General features: G+C 52.1%; 5 protein-coding genes across 5 annotated transcripts; 2 read left to right on the top strand and 3 right to left on the bottom strand.

Moving 5' to 3' along the window:
* Positions 1–513: 513 nt before the first annotated feature.
* MAA_11196 (uncharacterized protein) lies at positions 514–1,020 on the top strand (the record flags this gene model as incomplete). Its single annotated transcript, XM_011413176.1, has 1 exon — positions 514–1,020. The coding sequence occupies one exon, from the start codon at positions 514–516 to the stop codon at positions 1,018–1,020; it is 507 nt and encodes a 168-aa protein (XP_011411478.1).
* A 1,989-nt stretch (positions 1,021–3,009) lies between these two features.
* MAA_00012 (cation transporting ATPase) lies at positions 3,010–7,023 on the top strand (the record flags this gene model as incomplete). The annotated part of the gene is made up of 3 exons (XM_007818010.1): positions 3,010–3,085; positions 3,142–4,350; positions 4,424–7,023. The coding sequence occupies 3 exons, from the start codon at positions 3,010–3,012 to the stop codon at positions 7,021–7,023; spliced, it is 3,885 nt and encodes a 1,294-aa protein (XP_007816201.1).
* Positions 7,024–8,099: 1,076 nt separating this feature from the next.
* On the bottom strand, positions 8,100–10,450 carry MAA_00011 (Nucleoside phosphorylase; the record flags this gene model as incomplete). The annotated part of the gene is made up of 3 exons (XM_007818009.2): positions 8,100–9,468; positions 9,539–10,076; positions 10,219–10,450. 3 exons carry the CDS (start codon positions 10,448–10,450, stop codon positions 8,100–8,102), a joined length of 2,139 nt encoding a protein of 712 aa, XP_007816200.2.
* Positions 10,451–12,811: 2,361 nt separating this feature from the next.
* Positions 12,812–14,574, bottom strand: MAA_00010 (Cytochrome P450 CYP504H1; the record flags this gene model as incomplete). Its single annotated transcript, XM_007818008.1, has 4 exons — positions 12,812–13,131; positions 13,185–13,303; positions 13,357–14,114; positions 14,176–14,574. 4 exons carry the CDS (start codon positions 14,572–14,574, stop codon positions 12,812–12,814), a joined length of 1,596 nt encoding a protein of 531 aa, XP_007816199.1.
* A 4,298-nt stretch (positions 14,575–18,872) lies between these two features.
* MAA_00009 (uncharacterized protein) lies at positions 18,873–20,247 on the bottom strand (the record flags this gene model as incomplete). The annotated part of the gene is made up of 3 exons (XM_007818007.1): positions 18,873–19,653; positions 19,782–19,911; positions 19,968–20,247. The coding sequence occupies 3 exons, from the start codon at positions 20,245–20,247 to the stop codon at positions 18,873–18,875; spliced, it is 1,191 nt and encodes a 396-aa protein (XP_007816198.1).
* Positions 20,248–21,951: the final 1,704 nt, after the last annotated feature.

Raw genomic sequence — 21,951 nt, forward strand, 5'->3', positions numbered from 1 at the left:
CTGTTTGGCGGTACGCCGCCGAACCTTCAACCTCGATGCAACGGCAAGCTCCCCAAGATCAGAGGAGCAAAATTCATATGAAGCGTAGATGAAATTATTACACGGGTATTTTGGGGGATTTCTGGTGTTGTTCCTGGTGCCGCCCATATCCGCTACTTGGACCTTTAGATGCGAGCGCTCACGCCACAACGCTAGCAACTTGTTCTCTGGCCCTCCTGTATCCTTAAAACCTTATTCGTAAGCATAAAAATGATGTTCATGGCACGGCAATGGAAGAAGCGACGTGCTGTGAAATAACAGACTACTTCGTCGCTGGAGATGGTCCATGCATGAGCTGTTCTATTTTTGCAAGTCTTCTTGAGCCGGAGCCATGTCCCCAAGTGCGGAGTATTTAAAAGAAACCAGCCATCTTGTGAATCTCAATTGCTACATTCCTCTCTCTAATGGGGCCACTCTGAATAATAATCAAGAGTAGCCGCAACCTGTCAACTTTTCATTCGCCATCAAGAAAAGATGCGTGAGTACAGCCAGACGAAGCCATCGGTTTACTTCGGCACAACTAATCCATCATCGTATCTAGTTCTGTTCCTAAACGAGGCGAGACGGAGATGGATAACCAGCAACGACCGTATGAAAGGTTTCCCCGTATACATCCCACCTGCTGAGGTGCGGCGTCTTTGCCTACAGCTTCTTAAACAGTACGCCAGTGGGGATGTACCAGGAGATTTTTATTTACGCCACGTCGTTCTCTCAGTGGACAACAGCGGAAAACACAGCCTCGAGTGCTTTGGCTCATCAAAGTACCTGCTTGATTGCACGGAAGAAGCTCCGGGACCGGCGTACGAGCTCAAGGGTCTACTGGAACTTCCCCTCTGCCTGGCGTCTCAGTACTGCCAGAATGACGTCTTTGACTGGCAGCAAAATCCTATTCCTTGGGAGAAGCGAAGGGTGCTGGACCCTGATTATCTCGCGAGAGTAATTGATCACATGCAGCGAAATCGCTTTCTGACAGTGGACTAAGTGGAACATTTGCTCGACACGCTGCTAGAGGAGCTGTTGGTGCCTGGGGATTGGAGGCTGCGGTCGGGAGTAGTTCCATGGCAAACCATGTGAATTGGTGGCTGAAAAAGGGACCCAGGTTGCTTTTGAAGTCTGCGGTGACTTTAGATTCTACGCCATTCATTTCGGAAAAGGACTCATATCATTCCGCTGTCTGAATGCTCTCGAATCCTTGTGACCTACAGGCAGGACAATACGCTAAGTTACGTTATTTGGTAGTTTGTTCCTTTATTGAATCTTTGCGTGTTTCTTAAACGACGTGTTATAACTATAATAGCTGAGATGACGCAGAAATTTATTAAACTCTTTATTCAGGATGCCGTGCTCGTAAGAGAGTAGTATATAAGCTGAATACAACCCCAAATCACCTTTGGATACTCGCAAAGTCCTCTATTACAACTATATATACGCATAAGCTGTGGTTTTGGCTCTTTCTGGCGCTCAATAAAGGCGGTCCCAAACGAAAACTAACCCAGCACATCTCTACAATGCTTCATACCTAATGTTGTCGAGTCAAAAAGGTGGCGATTGAAGGTTGGTGGCTACGATGTTTGCTTTTTTAGAGCTCAAATTAGGGCTTCAATTGGATGGCGAGTCACGGCAGAGGTCCTCAGGGCTCCAGCAGGGTCAACATAAAACGGTCAAGTTCCCTGGTTTTCAGGGCTCTCAACCACGTGCCGCAGTCATCATCAATATCGGAAAATTCGCTCAATCAAGGTGCTCGCAAGTCTCTTAAAATTACTCTACTCCGCTGGGTAAATTGCTGTTGTTTCCCCAACAAGAATAGGATACTCCGTCGTAGGTGGAGGCCGGGATGTTGGGACTTGCCTCGAAAGCTGAATTGCTTCGAAACATTGCCGCCCTTGGGGCTGAAGATGTAGGTGTTAAACCCATTTTATTAGCAATTCAACGAATGTTGGAGGCATTTTTGAGGTATTCTAGGATTGGAAATTCCAAGCATATAGCCTTCAATACAAACTATCAGAACAAAAACGACATTATATGGGAAAAAGATGTGTAGCGTCATCATCATCGATTTCCATCTCCGATGAGGATTAAATGCCAAGGATGAGCGTCTACTGATGAGTACATCGTCAGCGCCACTATGTACACCTGCTGGCCGCTCTTGTAAAACTGTTCTGTCGCGGCACAACAGCAGGAGACAAAAAGCTATTGTCGACTCCAACGTCCCCCCCCCCAAGAGTCGCAGTTTCCTTTTTCTCAAAATCTTGTACATCACTGCCTCTCGTCTTCCTTTTGTTTCATTGTGGCTGTTACTCAAGCATGTCAAGTCTCTGAGCACGTGGTTTCCAGCTGGTCATGTAAAGCGCGATCTCCGGCGAGTCACTGCCAGTCAAACCCAACTTGACTTTCAAGCTGCAAATAATTCCATTCTCATTGAACATCTATTGACTGGGGGCTGAATCGGATCGCCAGACACGACTTTGGCTGTGTTACCTTGGATGGGTGGGCCGTATACTAGATTGGACTGACGTCGTCTGCCCAAGGTGTCAAGCCGATGCTTCGTTTCTCTCCAAGTTGGTTACTCACAGCAAATCTACTGCATTACAGAGCTTCTGCCTGTTGTGGCATTACATCGCTGGGGACCAGGTGATGCACGCTGTGGCTTTTGAGTCTTGACTGCGCCTCCACAACCCGCTTCTTAAGCTCGTCGCAAATGATGCAACATAGTTTGCCAAGACGCCCAAACAGGAATTGACAAGCCGGTGGCACATGGCTTAATATACGCTTGGTCCAAAAGCTTCACGTAGCACGGAAGTTAACTGGGGGCGAGGAGCGCATGATGGCATAATCACGGTCGCCGCGTTCGCCACCAGTATGATGAAAAATGTCCCGCCAAATCTTGCAGACATTGATCATCATGTCCCCCTTGCAACCTGACGACAATAGCATCATGGCGTGAGAAGCGTCGGCCGCACCTCGTCAAACATGTCGCAGATTTTGAAGCGGCCGCTTGCCCCTGCCATTAGGGTCGACGTCTCGGCCATTCAGCATAACCACGGAGGTACTGACTCTGAAATTCCCACATCAATCGCAACTATTCATTAAGTGTTTCTAAAGATAATCCATCCACATTACAACCCGGGTCGAACGCCACGTCTAATACTCTCGACGTCCCTACCCCAACGCCGACAAGTAGCCCTCAGAGCTCGTCCAAGCCCACGATTTCTGACGGCGATTCTAGTAACAGACGTACAGGGGATAATTTGAGCCCTTTAAATGATATAAACAAGTCCAGTCCCTCGGTTCTGTGGCCTGATCCAGGTGAAGAAGCATTATTCAATATCGAAAACAACCCATTCGCCTTCTGCCCCGGCCAGTTGGCGAAGCTTATAAATCCAAAAAGTCTCGCCGCTTTCGTAGCCCTAGGAGGACTCTCCGGACTTGAAAAGGGCCTCCAGAGCCACCGCCGAGCCGGCCTGAGCGTCGACGAGCGACATGTTTCCTGCCCGATCACATTTGACCAGGCAACGTCGACTCTCCCACCCCATGGCTCACCCAAGCACAGCCAGCATGATCAGAATCCACTGCCTGTTCCACCAAAAGATGGACCAGATGGCGCCTTTGCCGACAGGAAGCGAGTCTTTGGCGAAAACCGGCTACCAGAGCGAAAGTCAAAGTCGTTTCTTCAGCTGGCCTGGATTGCGCTGCAAGACAGAGTGCTCATACTTCTCTGCATCGCGGCCGTCATCTCTCTCGCTCTTGGGCTATACCAAACATTTGGCCATACGGAGCACCAAGGTGCCAAGGTCGAGTGGGTTGAAGGAGTGGCCATCATTGTCGCCATTGCCATTGTCGTCGTGGCCGGCGCGCTCAACGATTGGCAGAAGGAGCGGCAATTTCGAAAACTCAACGTGAAGAAGGAGGATCGCCTTGTCAAGGTAATCCGCTCCGGCAGCCCCATGACCATCTCTGTTCATGACGTGCTTGTCGGCGACGTCATGCTCCTGGAACCAGGCGATGTCGTTCCCGTGGACGGTATCTTCATCGACGGCCACAGTCTGAGTTGTGATGAGTCCCCGGCCACGGGGGAATCAGACTTGGTCAAGAAGGTTCCAGCGGAGGATGTTTTGCAGGCTCTCCGTGAAGAAGCTCCAGATACCAAAAAATTGGATCCGTTTGTGATTTCTGGCTCCAAGGTTTTGGACGGAGTTGGCTCGTTCCTCATCACATCCGTGGGACCGAATTCGAGTCATGGCCGGACCATGATGTCGCTGCAAGGAGACTCCGGACTCACGCCTTTACAGTCCAAGCTCAATGTACTTGCCGGTAAGCATCCATTGTCCACGCCTGAAGAACGTGCCGCAATCTTGGGAATAAACCGGCTCATGCCGCTTCTTAGGGTACATTGCGAAGCTCGGCGGCGGAGCAGGCTGTTTGCTCTTCCTCGTGCTCCTTGTCGAGTTCCTAGCTAGATTACCTAGCAACCAGCAGTCTTCGGAGCAAAAGGGACAAGACTTCCTCCAGATCCTCATCATGTCCATTACCATTATCGTAGTTGCGGTCCCCGAGGGCTTGCCGCTGGCGGTGACACTGTCGTTGGCGTTTGCCACGAAGCGCATGACCAGGGATAACAACCTCGTTCGCCATCTTCAATCGTGCGAAACAATGGGCAATGCCACCGTCATTTGCTCAGACAAGACGGGCACGTTGACGGAAAACGCAATGACCGTGGTCTCGGGAGCCCTCGGCGGTCGAGAGGGATTGGCCTTTGGTGATGGTAACCCGGTGCCCGAACCAGCCGGTGACGCTGCAACGCAAACAAAAGAGCAAGGCAAAGGACCACAAGTTGCGAGCCAGCAGCGGACCTTGATCCCTTTGGAACAGCTGTCGTCGAGGCTTGACGCCGAGTTTCGACACCTCTTGAAGACGGCTGTGGCTGCCAACACGACCGCTTTCGAGCGCGAGGAGAAGGGTAAAATGGTGTTTGTTGGGACGAAGACAGAGACAGCGCTGCTCGATTGGGTTCGCCAGTGTTTTGGACTGGGACCAATTCTTACCGAGCGTGCCAATTGCCAACTTGAGCAGCTCTTCCCTTTCAACTCGCGGCGTAAATGTATGGGAGCCGTCATCCGGCTGCCGGAAACCGGAAACCACAAGGACACGGCCGCATATCGACTTTTTGTAAAAGGCGCGCCTGAAGTTGTGTTGGCGAAGTGTAGTGGCGTGATGGACGACTGGTCCAAAGTTGCATCTCGGGCGCCGCTCTTGCAGGATCAAAAGGATGCTATTCGAAGCGTGATAGTCGGCTTTGCAGCGCAGTCGCTGCGGACTCTGGCTCTCGCGTACCGTGACCTCGAGCAGTGGCCCCCTCCCAGACCTCAGACAGATGACATGGCCGCTGGCAGTGGCGATATAACCCTGGAGGATGTGCTCCAGGACATGGTCTGGATTAGCGTGGTCGGGATTCGCGACCCCGTGAGACAAGGAGTTCCTGCTGCAGTCCAAGACTGTCGAACGGCATCAGTCTCAGTCAAGATGGTGACGGGCGATAATGTCGAAACAGCAAGAGCAGTCGGCAGAGAATGTGGCATCTTGACGACGCGGCCACCAGAGCAAGGGTTGGTCATGGAAGGCCAACAGTTTCGCCAATTACCTCACGACCAGAAAGTAACCGCGGCCAAGGATCTCCGTGTCCTCGCCCGGTCTAGCCCAGAAGATAAACGCACTCTGGTCAAGCTGCTACGAGACCTAGGCGAGATTGTCGCCGTAACAGGAGACGGGACCAACGACGCGCCGGCCCTAAAAGCCGCCGACGTTGGGTTTGCCATGGGCATGACGGGGACCGAAGTGGCCAAGGAGGCTTCGGATATCATTTTGATGGATGACAACTTTACGTCCATCGTCAAGGCTCTTGGCTGGGGGCGCGCAATCAACGACTCGGTCAAGAAATTCCTACAGTTCCAACTCACTGTCAACATCACAGCGGTCCTCGTCACCTTTGTCTCGGCCGTATCCGACGGCAACGAGACGTCGGTCCTCAACGCCGTGCAGCTGCTCTGGGTGAACCTCATCATGGACACCTTTGCCGCCCTTGCCCTTGCGACCGACCCGCCGGCAGGAAGTATTCTTCGCCGCAGGCCTGAGCCGCGGCGCGCCTCTCTCATCACCCTGACCATGTGGAAGATGATTATTGGCCAGTCCGTCTACCAGCTGGTTGTCTGTTTCGTGCTGTGGTTTGCCGGCCCTGGTTTCCTAGGCTATCCCGAGGCTCAGCTACGGACGCTGATATTCAACGTCTTCGTGTTTATGCAGATCTTCAAGCTGATCAATAGCCGGCGCATTGATAACCAGCTCAACATATTCGAGGGCCTGCACCACAATTGGCTGTTCATGGTGATGATGTCCGTCATGGTGGCGGGCCAGTTGGTCATCATCTACGTGGGCGGTGCGGCATTTGTCGTCGTCCGGCTGACCGGGGAGCAATGGGCCATCTCGGTTGGCCTCGGTTTCGGCTCCATCCCTGTGGGTATTTTGATACGGCTGTTTCCTGATGCCATTTTACGGAGCTGTGGCGACAGGATGAGGGAGAATTGGCCACGGTGGTTACGTGTGCCGCCGAAGAGGAAGGGAAACGATAGAATAGCGCCATCTCCCAGACCGGTGGGATACAACTCCGTCTTTGCAGGTATCAGGGATGACCTCGACTTCCTGCGCAAGGTCAGGGGCGGTCGCATCCGCGCCTTTAGTGAGGCATTGGGGGTGCCTCATGCGGTCAAGTCATCACATCATCAGCGAAGAAAGCTCCATCCTGGCACTAAGCCCGAAGATGGGAGTAACTCGGTGGTTTCTTCAAAGTTGCAGCCGGTTTCGCCCATGTTTTCGGCTGTTGGAATGCCTGGTATCGTAGCTGCCAGTGTTGGTGGTCTATTGCCGATGGAACCTAGTTCGACTAGCCAGCAGCGGGACTGCTCAGGTGGAAATGAGCCATCAATGAGGTGAATGGTTTCTTTCTTAATCCAGTTCATGAGGCGGAAGAACCAGGATGTGTTGAGACTGCCATGTTGCCGAGACGAGGACGGGAGAGGCCGATTTGGATGCTGATGGTGAGATGAGAATGAGGCGGCGAGTAATGCCGCGAGAATATTGAGGATGGTGAGAACGAGGTACAGAATACGATCTCATTGGGCAACAGGTCAAGTGCCTAGTTCTAGTCCTGTTCCTACATGTAAACATCAATTGATATTATATATAATCCCCCCCGCTAAATGTAACGGCCAATGGGGTTCTATTCAGGATTAGCATCACGTTAGTTGACTCAATTAGTTATTTTAAAATAGTGCTAAAACGTATCAGCTATATTATTAAGTACTTACTATTATTATACGTCACATCACGGATTTTATTTATACTCATTATTCTACTAGTAGCGCTCCGTATTCGGCATTTCGGTCTTGGAGTTTAATAACCAGTATTCCACTCACCCATCACGCTGTAATATAGACCCGTTCCTATCGCTTGACATGTGTATCACGAAGGTACTGGTGACATGAGCGCTGTGGGTTATAGTATCGCGACCACCTCGAGATGGCAGCTAGCTTTAGTTTGCGTGTCTGCTTACTGGCCAGGAATTCTTCATCACAGAGCAGACAGACATACATTGTGACAAGGGCTTGGAGCAGTAATGACTGAATTCTATAAAAATCTCGTAGAATGTCAAACGTCCCTTCTTTTCCTTTTCCAAGAGGAAAAGAAGGCACGAGTGACAACTATATATAAATGAAAAGAAAGTTTGTGCCTAGTGTTCCTCGGGTCGTGTGTTCAGTCTGTAACCTCAAGGTCCTTTATCGGCGATGCCCCTTTGTCGGGCTTTGTTGCTGTTGGGTCCTAACCGTACAACAGACATCTCCTCCAAACGATTGGCTTTATATTCCTCCAGCCAATTTCCGGCTCCCTTCTAGAGCTGAATAGACAAAATAAAGGTAGACAGGTCCTTTGGTCCGAAACGCTACTCTGATGTAGCGCCCTCACGTTAGAGCATCTGGATATCTTTCATGCTCGTTTGTCCATTTACATGTCTAGGCATCCTTCAGTACGAGGTATTTTTTGATCTCCTGGGGAGATATGTGTCGCAGTAGAGCTCTTGCATATACTGCCGCCGACATGGCAGCATAGGGCTGCCACTGCTCATTCTCGTGGGTGTCGCAATAGTCGCATAAGTCGTAGATGCCTCGTATCAGCATGACCGGGAAGCCTTCCGCCATTTCGGAAACTTCCATTAGTTTGGCAGCTTGCATTTCGAAACAGACGACATTTTCTCTATCCGCCAACGCCTTTCGGCCTTCGGCACTCATCAGCATGGTGGTGCCAGAAGCGATGAAGCCGCGGTGTACGGCTGGGCCATCATTGTCTGAGCTCGAATCCGGCCGCGAGTAGTAGCCGCGCCATCGTGGACTCTTGGTGCTCAGAATAGAGTCCATATCATGTCCGAGCGTGGAGCCATGAATCTCATAGTTTACCGATAGTTCAAATGCGGCACGACGCAGGAGCATGGGTGCCATATACTCGGGCCTCGCCGGTTGTAAAACTCCATCCATACCCAACCCTAACACACCGGGAGCGCCGGCGGCAACATCCCCAAGTCGAATGTTTTGACCTTCTGCCGGCACGGCGCCGGCAATGCTGACAGATAAACAAAGCTTGACCCCAGGAAAATTTTCGCGCATCATGGCTGCAAGGTTTGCATTTGAAGTCTGCCGATTCTCTCTTATACCAGAGCAGCCTATCACAATATAATGTCCGTTGATCTCACCGAACGAGTAGAAGTGATCGCCGCTGGGGATCCGCGGCACAGGCTTGTGTTTTGCGTCAAGGCAAGCTTCTGCGGTAGCAAGGCCTTCTGGCGAAGCGCAAATCCATGCTACGGTGTAATCCTTGCGGTCGAGTGAAAGGCACGTCTCCGTAGATCCGGGAGGCGGTGAATCGGAGCCGGCCGCGTCTTGGCTCGGCGCCGGATTGTCCGGAACCTTGTCCTCTTCGTCACTCATTTCGGCGCCATCCTCACCGTCAAAACATCTCATGCTGAGCAGAGGCCACAGGCCGAGTTGGACTTGATGACGACCAATATGTTTCATGAGCTGTATGGGATCTTGTGTCTCGTCATGGCACATTGGGCACCACATCGATGTCTCCGTCTCCATGTCCGGCAGTTGCGCCCCGTGCTCCTCGGCTTGGGCGATATCCTTCAACTCGTGCGCGACGCGCAAATGTGCTTCAAAATCTGTCTCGGAGTCAAACTGCTCTGAGCAGCCCTGGATGCAGATCCACATCTGATGGAAAGAACGCTCGTGGTAATACCATGTGGCGAGACTGTGAAATAGTCGGTCCGGTTCTTTGCAATCGGTGTGTAGGCACACGTAGGGGAGCATATCAGAGAATACATGTCTCCTGGATTTGTCTATTAGTATGTTGTCTCTTGGCTGAAGCCTCGTCCCAGGGTTCGACTTGTGCGACTTACTCCCATTCTTCTCGATTCTTTGCCACTATCATTGAGAAGCAGCATGGACATTGGAAAGGCTTCCCCTTCTGGCCCGCGGGCGGCATGGGTGGCACTCGGATTGACATGTAAGAGGATGAGTTCGGGATGTCGGACGCGGTCTCATCGTCGGCGCAACCAAATATTCTATTTTCGTCTCCCTCTTCATCCTGCGGAGATGGCGATTCTTTTGCTAATTCCTCCTTGTGCTCCTGGGCGTAGCGCAGAACCCTTCTGCGGCTCAGTACTCCCTGTAGTAGCTTATTTCGGAGTACCGGGTCTGCTTTTGGGAACAGCTTCTCAATGTGACTTTTGTCGATTGGGATGAAATGGTCAACGTTGACATATTTCGCCTTCTCGTACCTATCGACCGAAGCTGGCATCCGAATGAGGATGGACATGCTTTCCAGATCGTTAATAGCCTCTTGCATTTGCATTAACTTCTTGTCTACCAAACTGCCCAGCGCCTCGTTTTGTTTTGATGAATTGTTGGCGTCCGGGCTTTGCTTGCTGTCCTTTCCTATGTGTGTCTGTCAGCTTCAGCGCCTCCAGCCCTGGTAATGTCGAGGAAAGCCGTCTGCCCTCCCAAGGAACTAGCCAGTAGCCATAGCTGCTAGTTGGACATGCATATGTATCCCATCCTCGAAACGGAGTCAACTTACCATATCCGAGTGCCCTCTCCAAATCGCCGAGAAACTCCAAGATGATGCATCGAGTGTCTGGGGTATCGCGCATGCGCTCGTCAAGGGAGGGTGTGCCCGCTCGGCCAGCGGTATAGTTGGTATACCATGCCTGAAAGCGCTTGTACGCATCTTGTATGTCGGGATACTCGGCCGGTGCCTGCTTGAACAACTCGGAGCAAGACAGGAACTTGTCCCGTATCGTGGGGTCCATCGCGTGGCCTTTTGTGGCGGGGGTTCGGTATAGGAAGCTTGTAGGGAAGACTCGGTTTTCAAAGATGATGTCGAAGGGTGAAGGTCCATGGTTCTTCAACAGGAAGGAAGGGGCGAGCGACCACTATATATAGATAAAGGAAGCGTCTGTGCCCACTGCGTAGGACTTCTGCCCGGCCATGTGTTCAGTCTCTGTAACATCTAGGTCTCTTTATCGGTGAAGGCCCTTTATTTGGCTTTGTTGTTGGGCCATTGCCGTGAAACCCCAGGCTCAACAATGACCATGTCAGTGCGGAGGCTCATCCCGCTGGCTGTACGCCTGAATGCAGCATTGATGGATGCGGCCAGACTGCAGGTGGCTTCGAATGTCACTGAACAACGGGTTGAAAGGCCTTTGGATTCTGTGTTTCACATGCCGTCGGAGAGAAAGTGTGCCACACGGACTGTCATGGGCCAACAAAGGGGCTTCACCGACAAAGAAACCTTGAGGTTACATAAACTGAACACATGACCGGGCAGGAGCCCTAGACGCAGGCGTTCCTTTCATGTACATATACTGTTCAGTGGTCACTGATCCCCCTTCCTCTTACAAAACCAAGAACCCGCGACGGACATGGCCTCGGAACCGAGTTCACGCTGTGATATCCCACGCACCGGCCGCAATGGACCCTTGGTTGGCCCAACTTGAGAGCGTGACCTTCATGGCCATCACTCACCGGTTTACAACGGCCATGCCTAAGAGCTTAAGTGACAGCTCACAATTCTTGACTGCTTGTTGGGCATCCAGGGCGCAGAGACAATCGTGAATCGCCAAGAATGCCATGCAGCGGCTTCTGGACACGGACCACCTCTTTGACAGCATGGAGTGATTCACTGCTGAGAGTCTGCAGGAGGCGAAGCCAGGGGCACATGGATGGTTCATGTGTACAATGACTGTGTCGAGCGAGTACTTGACGGAGTGAGCGCACTGGCAGCCCTGACCTGTCCAGACTACAGCACGGTATGAATCCAGTCTCTCCACATGATCGGGAGACGACATGTGCATCTTACCCTGGCCTCTCGATCCATCCAACCAGCTGCATGTGGTTCATCACCTTCACATGGCAAGGGGAGTATCGACTTCATTTACCTACCCGAGTACCTTCTGCTGATACTACGATCTTGCCAGTAGATAAGACCGAAACATATGACATTCTGCATCTATTCACGGCTTTTGAATGGACCGAACATAAATATGATCGTATTAGATTCATGCTTGCAGTCTTGGACGTGGACAATTCCGTCGAGAAGCAGCAATGAGATCAAGATCCACCGGCGACCGCGATGCCAACCAAAATCGCACTTCCATCCAAATTGATAAAGGCGGACGCCTTGGGAAGAAATTCAACAGATTCGATGAAAAACGAACCAAGTTATCTCTTGCGGCCTCTGTTCTGGGGCCAAGTGGTGGACTAGAAGTTTTCGATCATATGGCACAACCACGCCGGTACTTGTGCCTGGAAGTGCGTAAAGATGAGTTCAGATGTAACTTTATATTTCAGCGTTATCACACTGACCCCTCAACGATCTTGAGCCCAATGATCCTATATAACGGACTCCCTATGCTGTTCACTTCAAATGGCTGGCTGCCCAGGGCTGGATGCTCGGCTGCCGAGGCAGACGAACTTGACCCTTTTGCAAAGTCCCACCAAGACACCAGGATGTAAGCCTCGTCTGTATTGATCATGTTGCCAGCGTCGCGAAATACTGAGACATCAGGATGTTTATGGAGGATTCAAGGTAAAGCATATATATCGGCAGACACTCGAGCTTTATAAGTACACGCCAGGCACGGACTATTCAGTTAAAGCAGGAGTAATACTTGAAGCTTACTTAAGAGGCGATATAGGGACTACGTGTTTCAGCCGTAAAAGATACTCAGCGATTTCGGAGGCTAAATTTGAGCCGGTCCCAAGGGAGGAACGTCCATATACTAAATTTGATTCAAGCTACCTAACCACGACTTGAGGTGTATATATTTGGTTGTTGAAACATGTATATCGAAAGGCTATCAAGACTCTATCGGCTGATAAGTTTCATCCCATTCGACTCGTTACCCCCCTACATGAAAGCAGAGTCAAGTCAATCTCCTTCACACAATAGCGTCTGCACAGCAACTAGTTGGACTACAGAAAACGATTGGACTAAAAAGGCTCTAATGTCTATTTTCTCTAATTCGGCATCTCTATAAGCTACTTCCATATCCAGCCATCGCAAGAGTTGACCTGTCCGCACATCGCGTCGCGAGCCTAGTAGCCCCGTTCCTCCAACTAGATCCCAGGCGTCATTCCACCAACACCCAGGCACTCTACAGAAACAAACCTTATCGTCCTGCCGCATTCCCCAAAAGCTCCTTCAGCCCCGTAACATCTCTCGGCTCAAAAAGCAGCCCAGAGTGCTTCGGCGCCATAGCCTGGTGCGCAGCATCAAAGCACCCCGTGATAGGATCAGCATCGACCTCCGTACTCGCGCCAATCTTGAAGCTAGCAATGATGCGCAGCAGCACAATGTAAATCTCCCTATTGGCAAGCGTGTACCCCGCACACATGCGGTATCCCAGGCCGTAGCTGAAAATGGGAAGATCGGGATTCTCCAGCCACCGCTCGGGGCGGAAGTTGAACGGGTCGCCGTATACCTTGGCATCTAGGGGACGTAAGCTCACGACTTTTCATCTCGGACACGGACGCACTACTGACCTCTGTTGCAAGCATACGTGTTCAGGATGACGGTGTCTCCCTCGGATATCGTCCTGCCCTCGTGCTGGATGTCCTGGACAGCTAAGCGAGGGAGGGCGAGTCGCGACGGCGTGTAATATCTAGGCTAGGTTAGCAGGCTACAATGAAGCACATAATACCATGACAGTCGCACCTTAGACACTCGCGGACCAGGGCCGATATGTATTGCACCTCTTCCGTGTCCTTGTACACAGAGTCGAAGAGCTGCTTGTTGTCGGGGTAGACTTCGCGGATCGCCTTGTAAGCAGTTTCCTGGATTTCCGGCCGGGCAGCGAGAAGCGTAAGACTCCAGTGCATGGTGTTGCTGGCCGTGGCTAGCCCGCCGGACAAGAAGGTAAGAAGCACGGTGGAGAGCTCCTTTGTCGGGAGGGGATGCGGGCTGTCAAAGTTTTTGGTGTAGAGGCACTCCTCGTGGCTGCCTTCCTTCATCTTCTCCTCAATCTCGCGGTTCAGCCGGCCGACGTATTCGTCTCTGCGCTCACGGAGCCCGGTAGCGCTCTGGTGATATGTGTTGAAGGGCCACACTCGGAAGAGGGATATGTAGTCCTGGAGGTTGTCCGTCATGCTTCGCAGGCGGAGGATCTGGTCCTCGATGTAGATGATCTCCTGGGTGAGGGGGTCGCCGAGGTACATTCGTCGGCCGTAGCAGATGCCCAGGGACAGACTGAGTGTAAGTCTCTTGATGACTTTGGACACTTCAACCGGGCTGTGTCCCTCGCACCCGTAGCAGTTGAGCTCGTCCACCAGATGCCGCGTCTCTAGATCAATCTTGTCCAGGTTGGCCTTGACGGCGGGCTTGCTGAGTTCCGCGGCCGTCGCCTTGCGGCCTCTTTTCAGGGCATCTCCGTACCCGGCAGTTCCAATAGTAGGTCCGAGGGTTCCAGCAATGAGCTAGTTTCTCTGTTGTTAGTTGGGGGTGTTGGTTGGGGCGGGACGACGACAGGCACCGTACCTGGTGGAATGTATGGAATATAGGGCGCGATGACAAGGCTGCTGCGCTGCCAGTGAAGATGCTCTTGGCCGCTGCGGCTGTGTTGACAACAATCACTGGCAGGTTTCCAAACTGCACTTCGATAACGTCGCCGTATACGGCTGACCATTCGAGGAATTGCCTTTCCGCATGTTGACGATAGATAGACGGCAGGTTGCCGATGATTGGCCAGACGGGAGGACCAGGGAATTTCCGTAGCGCCGACTGTCTTATCCACAGGATATAGAATGCCGCCGAGCCTATCAGCAGAAAAAGTACGAGTCGTGAGGGAGACAAGTCTATGGAGGGGGTGTTGTGTAATTGGGTTGCAAACTTGGCAACGGATGCGGAAATCAGCCCAGCTCCGTCAGAAAGCCCCATGGTTACAGCTTTTGCAAATGATGGCTAGGAGAATGATGGAAAAAAGGCACGCTGAGACGTGAGGTTTTCCTGGCTCAAGTAACCTGAACCGCATCAAGGACCAACAGGTTTTATAAACGTTGTCTGAACCTCAAGTGATGGCCGGCTGAAAAAAAAAAGGGACTACATATCCAGCGTTGCATTCATCCCACGCGTCCGAATTTCAAGCAGAGTAGTATTGCATATTGACGGCCATCCATGAGAACACCTACAGCAAGTGCTCGTTTGCATGGTTCCCCCACCAAGGTAGCATCACGGCATCACACTGAACCCGCATGGTTAAGCGTAATGCGAAGCGCAGGTTGCACCATGACAGGCAGCTATGCCGCACGAGGGCATTGGCGAGAGACTGCCTTTGGGCAATTACACACGAGAACATGAATCAGTTTGTGCCAAAAGCGGAGCTGGTTCATGCATGAAAGTTGGTCAAAACCGTCTGACCGATTGATGCCAAGGTCTTTCGGTTCAGCAGGGATATCCCCCATCGGAAGAGAGCCGATGGACCAGTCCCTCGAGTCGGGCGTTCAGCAAAGGTGCTACGCGTGCAAACAATCCATGGAACAATCGTGCTGACCCTAGGCTTGCTAATAAATAGCCGCCAATTTATCCGTGGTTGCGCAGGGGGCCTCGTTTCACAACGTGTAAGAACCTATTATAGCCCCGACCAGAATGCGAGGCAGTCGGCGCGCTGCTGCTCGTCGGCCTCGTCGTCAGGACTAGCCTAGGAGCCCTTACGCCAGGCAGCAGAACTTGAGAGTTCATCTCGACAGTGACGTAGCTGATGCGGCCGAAACTAGGTGCGAGTTTAACTTTGTGAACCTGACTCGACGGGCCACACGTCGGTGAGGTCATTGGCAATCAAGCTTAAACCAGACAAGAATACAACAACGACAAGGATAAAGTCTGTGTCTGTGCTCTCCCTCTGCCGAGCAAACTAGAGTGTACATATGTACTACAGCAGAGACAGACCGACAAGTTGACAACTCTGCGAACCCACCGTGGCGTCTTCGTACGGAAAGCTTGTTTTTCACATCATCAATCTCGACGCCCATGTATTCGGTAGCCCCTACGAGAGTTATCCCGACCCGTAGAGGCGAGCGAATGGCGAGTGGCGAGCGGCACATGGCACGGCGTGCGACTATGAAACGTGGGCCAGCGCCCGGCTCGCCGATGCCGTCATGGTGACTGATCTTACATGTATATCTCGGCAGCTAAGAGAAGCAAGATTTGGCCTGATATAACGAGACGCGAGTCAGAGGCTGCATTGCTTCCGCTGCAGGTAATGATCCGCGACATGGGTCGGTGTGACGGATCGCGATGATGCCAAACTAAATTCCCTTTTCGGCGGGGGACGAGATTGCTGATTGCCGCCTTTTCCCCAGTTTGAAAATCCCACATCCCCGTGCTCGCTGGGGAGAGAGATGAAAAAACTTGGCTCGAGTGTTTATCGCGGGCGCGTTTGTTGCGGTGTAGGTTTCAACTTTTTCCATCCAGCAGCCGGGATGGTATGACGTCCTGCCGCCAATTTGAGCGAGCTCGCCAGTGCCCGACAATGGCTTTGGCGATGGACTTTTAAAAAATGTTCAGATGAAAACAACGCCGCAATCTATTATCCTGTTCATCGTGGTATTGTCCGAAGCCCAGGGGCCTTCTTGCACAGACTTGCCTCGCACGTCCACTCTTGCAACGGTGGACCACTGTCCCCTCGTATCTTTCGGATAAGCATCGTCGATCAAACAAGTGGAAACGTCTTAGTCGCGGCGGCCAAGTCTTAATGAGGCATTAATGCGACCCCTGGTTAGCGTTGTATTCCAACATTTGAAGGCCAGGGGTGGCTTGCCTCGCAACGCTTCGCTTATCAGGGAGAAGGCCTCCTGATCCGAGTCTAGGGGCATTTTCTCAATGTTATCACCTCAAGTGGTTGATCGCCTCAGGAACTGTCACAATGCGGGGGACGACGCCGTTGCACTGGATAGCATTGTCAATCCTTTACCTAGTGTCCCATTGGACGAGCTGTGCGATTTCACCACCATATAGTCGGCCGTATCTCGAGCTTCCGAATGGGATGACACGGTCTGCAGGGATAGTTGAAAGTGTATTTTAGCTAAACAGGGTAAAATTTCCCAAGGAATCTTCCATGGAACTATTTAGTGCAAAGGCACGCTGAATAACATGGTGACTGAAACATGACTGGCTCAACCACCTGCCCGGGTGGGCATTTACATACAGCCCGACGGTTCATCACATGCAAAATGTCTTGTACCAAACCTCTATACGGCTGCGCTTATTCGCGGTCCGTAGGAATTTCGATGCTGCAGGTTTCACCCTGCTGTCCCTGCCCGTACGGCGGCAGAAAGGGAAAGGGTAGACGAGGAGTGGGCGAACCCCTACAGCCAGCATGTGCGTTGAAACTCTATTTATAAAGGCGAGTGCCGGATTGGTGTGCTGCCGTGGCGGCAGGATATAAGAAGATTGAATTCGTATAGGCGCCAACTATTGACCCGTCGGCTAATGCAACGGCTCCAGTTGCCGTCAAACTGGGCGGCATCGACTCGAGAATACTAGCTGCGTTTTGTACATACAAAGGCGTGCGGCTCCCCAAACCCCAGTCCTATGGAGATGAGAGAACGTTGAACCTTGGTCAACGCCGCGGCGGTCTGGTTGTCTTTGAAACTTGATGCTTTGATTGGATTATCCGGGGGTACAGTGGGCATTGGGGAGTGCCAAGGGCCGCAGCTCTGGGGGAGGCTGGAGCCCACGAGTTTCAATGTTCTCTTCATCATGGCGCAATCGCAGACTGGATATTTAGTCAAACGGCTCTGACTTGCCGTCGCACCCGTGAAATGGTGACAGTCGCGCTGAGCAGCGGCAGGGAGTCCGTGGATGGTCCTAGAGTTTCTAGAAGGCGAAGCGAGCTCACCGCGTTGTGTACTCGACAAAGTTTGCCAAGGCATTGGGCCGCGAAGCCCCCGGGAGAAAATATACGTACATGCGTATATCCTGACAATTGTTGAATCAGTTACCTGCGGCGACGTAACCTCGTCACCGCGGTTCCCCGACCAGCGCGTTCCGGACCCGCCGGGGTTGGCGGATGCTGGACGCCGATTCCCGTGGCCACGCGTGGTGCAGAGACATTGCGAAATTCCACTGGGAAAGCTCGGTTTGCAGATGGCGGCGGAGTGGGTGCGATACTGTGGGCTTTATATGCCGTGCATGTTATATAGGTTCGGCTTCCCAATAACGGTTATATAGCCGGACGTACCCTCAATAAGACGCTGTTTTCATCCCACCCTCGGCTCATCCTCTATCCCACCGCTTCAAGCCGCGCCATGTTGCAAATCAATGCATTGCAATAGCATAGTTTCGAAGCGCTCTTCAAGACAGTGCTTGCCATTGGGCGCCTCGCTACATACGTGCAGCAGCCGGGGTATCTGCATCGCTGCCTGCGCTACCCCAATCGGAACGCCCGCCGGCAGCTTCGGACTGAGATTTGTTGTATTATTCCCAGGACCTAATACCGCCAGAAGGAAAGGAGTTTCGGGCCCAAAAGACGACATGCTGGCGAGGGTCCAAGTCTGCATTCCACGCTCGTGCCAACTGGTCGTATAGGTGACCGCATGTTGCTCTCTCCAATTGTTAAAAAGGGAATTCCCAACATGTCGCTTGGCTGACAATCTTTTTTATCAAATCGTCTTCCAGTCCTAAAAGCATGGACATGCAAACAGGGAACATGTTCAACATGCCGGCATGGCATTTCACAGACGTAGTCCACACTTGTTCATACATTCTGGGCGACGAGTATTTGCTCACCTCTATCATACAGCACAGCCTCGGGAAAGATGACGTTGAATGACCCGAGAGCGCGTAAATACCTATTGACTCCGCTGTAATAACCTACAATGCTGACATGTCCGCTTTCCTACATTCTACGCTACACATAGGTTCTTCAAATTCAAGTGTCTGCTTCTTGTCTCCCACCTAGCTCTGTATATATCCACAAGTCGCAGCATATAGAACTCTGTTGCCTCGCCAGTCCAAGTTAGAATAAGCACACTGTGTAGCCACGCTCAGGTCGTAATTCTCAACGCAACATGTACCCATTACTGACCATTTCCCAATCAAGAGGCGTGTAGCAGCAGAACGGCTGAATTTACGTGCTTCAAGCAGCGCCATTCGCGCTCCGCAATATCGGCCCTCAGACAGATCGGCCTCATTCCTTCTGTAATCGACGTACACAAACGAGGATCGCCCCATGATGATCACTGTGCATATTTGGTGTAATACATCGGAACCCGGGGCGGGTTTTCCGCATCCAGCTCCTGCGGCGGCGACCATTCCACCGCAGTAGGCGGGTGACTGTCCGTCGTAGACGCAGCGAATACATACGGACTATGACTAGAGTAGCTGCCGTGCCGATTCGGGCCGTACGCCGACTGCGGCGCAAACCCCGACGAGAACCTGGCATCCGACACCTCGGCCGTGAGCGGCGTCTCAGCCTTGGCCCGTCTCTTACGCCGGAAGAACAACCACATGCCAGCCGTGAGGAGGGAAGCGGCCGCGGCGCCAATAGCAATGCCCGCTATAGCACCCCCCGATAGACTGGAAGATCCGCCAGCGGGAGCAGTAGGCGCCGCAGTGGTAGACGTCGCAGTGGACGAGGTGGACGAGGCCGTCGAGGTTGTGGGCAGCACCGGCGTCGGGGTGCTGCTCTGGGTGGTTACGTTGGTGAGGCCGTACGGCTGGATGTTGTTGTACGCGTCGCAGTTGGCGTCGGGTGCGGCGAGGGGGCATTCGTTTGCGAGGCAGATGGAGTAGAGCTCGCCGTTGGCCGGGGGCGCGCAGCGGATGTTGTACCTCGCGTTCATAAAGGTCGACAGCGTCGTGGCGTCCGTGTCGGAGAAGCCGTAGTACTTGCTGGCGGCGATGAGCTGCTCGATAAAGTAGCCGACCTCGGTCTGGTTCAGGTCCATGAATCTGTGGACGTAGGCCGGGGTCAGGGGAGTGAAGCTCGAGTCGAGAAACGTCTTGTATTGGCTGCAGCTGTAGATTTTGCCAAAGACGTAGTACCAATGAGTGAATAATTTACTAGTTGAGAAGAAGACGGATAAGTGACTGTATTCTATGTCGAGCTAGAGGGGCAGAGAAACAAAGAGGGATATGGAGCTTACTATTGATTTGTTCCATTTTTTATGTCTGCAGACTTGGTAGAGCCGTTCAAGAAGGCAATGAGCGGTTCAGTGCCGCCGCCGTCAAGCCAGTTGACCCCAACGGCTTGGTTATTCAGGTTCGTCGTTGCCTCTGTTGGATGCCGTCAGTTTAGACTCGTTGGTCAATGGACGGGGGCGTCACCATACTTGATCCGTCAAACCACGGCCGTAGGTACACATTGTAGCCGTTGAACTGCCCGGGGTTGAAAATTCCCGTACTGTTTGTTGCAGGGTTTGGGAGCGTATTGCCACCGGCGTAGGCATAGGCAACGATGCCCTGCATTAGACGCAGCTGCGTCGTGCTATTACTCGCACCATAACGTTGACTGGCGTAGTAGTCGCAGATAGACTGGTCATTGGGCCGATCAGCAAGAATGACTCTTCCTAGGAGCAAGGTTAGGAGGGCGATGACTCGTTTGCGCAGCATTTAGGGCATAGTTTGGCGGCCAGCACTCGTGAAAAGGTGTGCATTAACAGCGAGTGAAATATGAGTAGCGGAGAATAAAAGTAATTTAGACTATTAGGGGGGATTCCCATGTTATAGATGCGAAAAGACGTCATATTGGGCAAACAAGCCAGCACTCGAGTTATCGAGCCGGCAACAAGCCTCTCGGGGACTCGATTCAGCCTTCCACGTCGCCACGGTCTCGATCCAAAAGCTATTGGTGCCCATGTCAACGCCGGACTAGGCATTTATACCGCGAGTGATACAAGAAGGGCGCATCCATTGACCAATCTCTGTCTAAGCAGGGTCGCGGCTTATACCCTTGCCCCATATGAGGCAATGCTGGCTTGCCATCGAGGGCCGTCTATGAAATGTTCCAAGTCCATGTCGGCTAAGCAGGCGACCGAGAACCGTCAGCACGCGCCCATCAAGGCTTTGTTTCGTCGTGGACAAGGCCATAGTTCAACATCACTCGCCGTTCATGGGGACAGTGGCGCCACAGTTCAATCCTGCACGTATGAAGCTCTTGATGGCTTGGCGTGGCTTGCTGCCCCATGTGGATGGAACTTGCCGACTGTCATACGAAATGCTGCAATGGCCTGTTCTTCGCACCTTGGTATTGGGTAAGAATCGAGTCGATACGCCTTGGCTCGATGGATAGTACGCCACCTCTTCCATCTCAAAGGGACTAGACTGTTCCGATTGACATGGTGTACAGTCCGCACCTCTTCTAAGCTGATTGAACTGTTGAATAAAATTCGCGACTCTCGTGACTGGTGCATGGTTAACCTGGATGCTCAAGTAGACCAGGGTACTCGGATGCGGGCCGGCAGGTACACCGATGTCTACGATCTTGAGGATCTCGAGGGTTAATTGGGTCCCAAACGTACGGCGTGAAATTCTCGGAAACTTCATGAGATACCAGTTGTTTACACCGTACAGTCTGCCTAAGCCACCGGCGACTGCGCCAAGGCACACCGCGCCCAAAACTGCACAGTACGAATCGTGGAATCCCAAGAACGTCAATCATCACGAGAAGCTTCATGCAATTCGATTCATAAAGGGGGTCCCTGTTGCGGACATATATCTACAATCGGTTGAACCATCAAGAGGCGTGTTCAAAGCCACAGGACCTACCCTGGTTGACGGATCATGCCGGCAGCCCGTGTCATCTCGGAATAGTGAATATGAGACTTGAGTCGCGCAATACCGTGACAGTTCTGTCTGGATAAAGTAATAGGCGACATCCCCACATAGCTCTTGCACCCACCGTACACAGGTTCAAAAATGTTCTATCACGTCTAGATGTTGGCATGGAGATCATGTCAGGTTCGACTCTCATCTATCTAAAGCTATTTATTTACACCTAGTCTTCGAGCTTACGTGTTAAACTCACATCAACTTTATTTTTATGTATATCCACTTGCGTCTACTCTGACAGCAGCGTAGTCTATTCATATGGGCCTGATTGTCAACTTCACAGTGAACGTTGAAAATCGAGAGTGGCATCTATTCCACTTTATCCTGGCTCGACGTACTATTCCGCCATGCTCAATATAAATACGGATATTTCGATTTCGAGATTACTGTCCTCCAAGTGCCCTGTCATATTCCCTACGCCGACAGACCGGATATTTCGAAGCCTTGGAAGAGTAGTAAAAGGCTGTTGCCAGGCTGACAGAAGGG

Source organism: Metarhizium robertsii, assembly GCF_000187425.2.
Source record: "Metarhizium robertsii ARSEF 23 chromosome Unknown MAA_Scf_5, whole genome shotgun sequence".
In the NCBI taxonomy this organism is placed as follows: Eukaryota; Fungi; Ascomycota; class Sordariomycetes; order Hypocreales; family Clavicipitaceae; genus Metarhizium; species Metarhizium robertsii.